This window comes from Antrostomus carolinensis, unplaced genomic scaffold, assembly GCF_000700745.2.
Source record: "Antrostomus carolinensis isolate BGI_N321 unplaced genomic scaffold, ASM70074v2 scaffold34554, whole genome shotgun sequence".
Classification (NCBI taxonomy): Eukaryota; Metazoa; Chordata; class Aves; order Caprimulgiformes; family Caprimulgidae; genus Antrostomus; species Antrostomus carolinensis.
The window spans coordinates 2,510-5,377 of record NW_010310860.1 but is presented as its reverse complement, the minus strand read 5'-3'; the positions used below and the strand labels follow the sequence as shown (position 1 = coordinate 5,377).

The window sequence follows — 2,868 nt, the reverse complement described above, 5'->3', positions numbered from 1 at the left end:
CAGGGCAGTTGAGATGGGATGTGGGGAAGAATTTCTTTGCTGCAAGGGTTCTGAGGCATTGGAAGGGGTTGCCCAGGGCAGTGGTGGAGTCCCCATCCCTGGAGGGATTGAAGAGTCGTGTAGACACAGTGCTGAGGGACATGGGTTAGTCATAGGGGACTGGTCAGTGTTGGGTTCATGGTTGGACTCCATGACCTTGAAGGGCTTTTCCAATCCAGGCCATTCTGGGTTTGATTCTGAGGGGCCCAAAGTGCTGCAAGCAGAGCCCACTCCCATGGTGGCACCTCAGCCAGCAGCATCCCCCAGCGTGGGGGATGAACCCCAGGGCAGAGGTGAACCCCCCTCATCTTCCCATCAGATTTTGACTTTTCAGACACCCCAGTGATACGAAGCAACCGAGCTGCGTGGGTGACACGCTGAGAGGTGACCCATGGGATGCTCTGGTCCCCCCAAGGGGGATGCAATGCGGGGCCTCAGCCTTCAAATGCAGAGAGGATCAACGGAGCAAGGGACCTGGCAAACAACCTCATCCAAACCCGCTGCGTTAACACCCTTCCCTGATGCCAAAGCAGTTGGCAAAGCAGTGCTGGTGGCACGGATCCCCATTTTGCAAAGCTCTTTGCTCCAAGCTTTAAATAGCATCCTCCCCCGGCAAGCGCCCGCAGGAACCGGCCTGTCTGGACTTGTGTGCAGGCGCGAGAAATGGGTCAGTGCCTGATTTAAGCACTCTCAGAGTTAAGAACATGCCCGTTTGCAGGATTACCTCCATTTTCTGACTTCTGAGAGATATCAGGGATCTTCCACAATATCCTTTGCTGTTCGGCGTTCCTAAAAACACATGAAGAAGAGCATTTCTGTAGGAAACAAGAAGTCATGAAGGAGAGCTCTGGATTTTACTAAAAGCCGCGTGGGTTGGGGGAGCAGCTCCAGTGCTGCTTTCCAGAGCTGCAATTCTGGGAGCTCAGCTTTGGGTTTGCCCCAAAGAGCAGAAAATTGTGGCTCTTGGATTGCAGGTGGGTGAGAGGCAGCGGGGCCGTGCCCGGCTTCCCCACCGCAAACCTGCGTCCCCCACGCCTACGGCAGCGATGGCCATGTGAGCCTTGCATAAAAGTGGCTAAAAACATGAAATAAGGGTTGTTATTCTGCTGCCTGCACATGTGTTCAACTCTGACTGCTTGGTTTTGGGAATGGCATGAAAAAAAAGACATCAGAGATGGGCTGCATGCTTCCTCCTGCAAGAAGAGGACAGGTTTGTGTCCCCAGCGTGTCCCCAGCTCCCACCCGCAGACGTGTCCCAAGGGTGATCCTGGTCCCGCAGCCAGCAGGATGGCTGGTTTGGGCAGGGATGTGGCAGAGACAGCAAACGAGCTCTTTCTCAGGTGAGCCATGCCTACCAGACAGCAGGAGGAAGCACAGCTTGAAGTTTGGTTACTCCTCCGTCGACGGGGACAAGGAACTGGACGTTGTTTAGAGCGACCGGTGTGGTCATTGCCTCTGTATTGTATTTGTAGTCAATGCGGAGGTCAGTGCTTGCAGGGTCACACCGCCAGCTCACTGCAAGGTTTAATGGAGTAGACTGAATACCCTGGGCAGATACCTTCCAAAATGACAGAAAAAACATTTAGTTTCCATAGGGGTGAAGGGAGAAATCCCATTTTACAGCCGCGGTAATTGCATTTGGTTTCAGAGGAGACAATAATCCCTTGTATTCTCATAGGAAATTGGTATTGGGCTCAAAATCAGGCAATTTCATAGAATTATAGACTGGTTTGGGTTGGAAGGGACCTTAAAGCTCATCCAGTCCCAACCCCTCTGCCAGCAGCAGGGACACCTTCCACTAGACCAGGTTGCTCAAAGCCTCATCCAGCCTGGCCGAGAACACTTCCAGGGAGGAGCAGCCACAGCTTCCTTGGGCAGCTCAGGAATTTAGTGACATACAGACAGGACCAGCACCATAGCACGCCCTCAACTCCCATTATCTCCACTCTGCACTAGGGAAATGCCATTTTTTTTTACGTCTATAAGTTAAACACCCATTTTTGGCACAGTTTTATCTTACAAAAAAACCCCTACCTGGTATTTGAGCATATCCACATTGTAATAGGTGGCTTGTGGTTTCTGTTCTGATACCTTCTTTAGGTGAGTCATCAGATTTGGCATGTTGACCCAGAACTCCTTCGTGTTGGCGTCACTCTGTGTGTTGTCACTGCAGAGAGGGAGATTTAACCCTTCGTGTAAGCCACCCGCAGCAGAAGAAAGCTTTTCTACAAAGCATGCAGGGCAGCAGCACCAGCCACCAGCTGGAACCACATTTAAACCCACATTTAGAGAAATATCACCTCCCTCCCACACATCTCTGGCTTGTCCTCAGATCTTTCCGGGGAAGCACAGCAGATACAACCTGTAGGTCAGCTCCTTTGGCAAACAAGAGGTCTAATGAGCAGAGTGAGGCACAAAACGAGCAAAACCCATCAAAGTACTTGCTCCTCTCTGCCGATGCTGAGCTGCCTGGTCAAGGGGGTGCTCTCAGGGGAAGGACTCTGGCAAATATTTAAGGGTTTGAGAGTTTCCTTCCCAAAATCAGGGCGGGTTTCCAAGAAAGATACTTTGGGCCGTGTGTTTTTTGCAAAGCACCCTACTTTGCTGGAAACCCGCCTTCCTTTGGAACTGTGCTGGTTTCACTCCTTTGGCTGCAGCCACACACAGCCGCTCGCTCGCTCTCCCCAGCCCAGGGAGTAGGATAGAGAAACAAAAGGGTAAAAGTGAGAAAACTCGTGGGTTCAGCTAGAAACAATTTACTAATTGAGATAAATAATGATAACAACACTAATAACAGAATATGCAAATGAGTGATGCACAGAGCACTTG

General features: G+C 51.1%; 1 protein-coding gene across 1 annotated transcript in view; it reads right to left on the bottom strand.

Annotated features, from left to right (window-relative positions):
* The window catches only part of LOC104523850 (SH3-containing GRB2-like protein 3-interacting protein 1), a gene marked incomplete at its 5' end in the record, with an annotated part of 5,415 nt that overhangs the window by 1,431 nt on the left and 1,116 nt on the right, over positions 1-2,868 (bottom strand). The window contains 3 exons of the mRNA XM_010166552.1: positions 764-828; positions 1,395-1,597; positions 2,074-2,206. Of these exons, the coding sequence (XP_010164854.1) occupies positions 764-828; positions 1,395-1,597; positions 2,074-2,206 (401 nt within the window). The remainder of the gene's footprint in view (positions 1-763; positions 829-1,394; positions 1,598-2,073; positions 2,207-2,868) is intronic.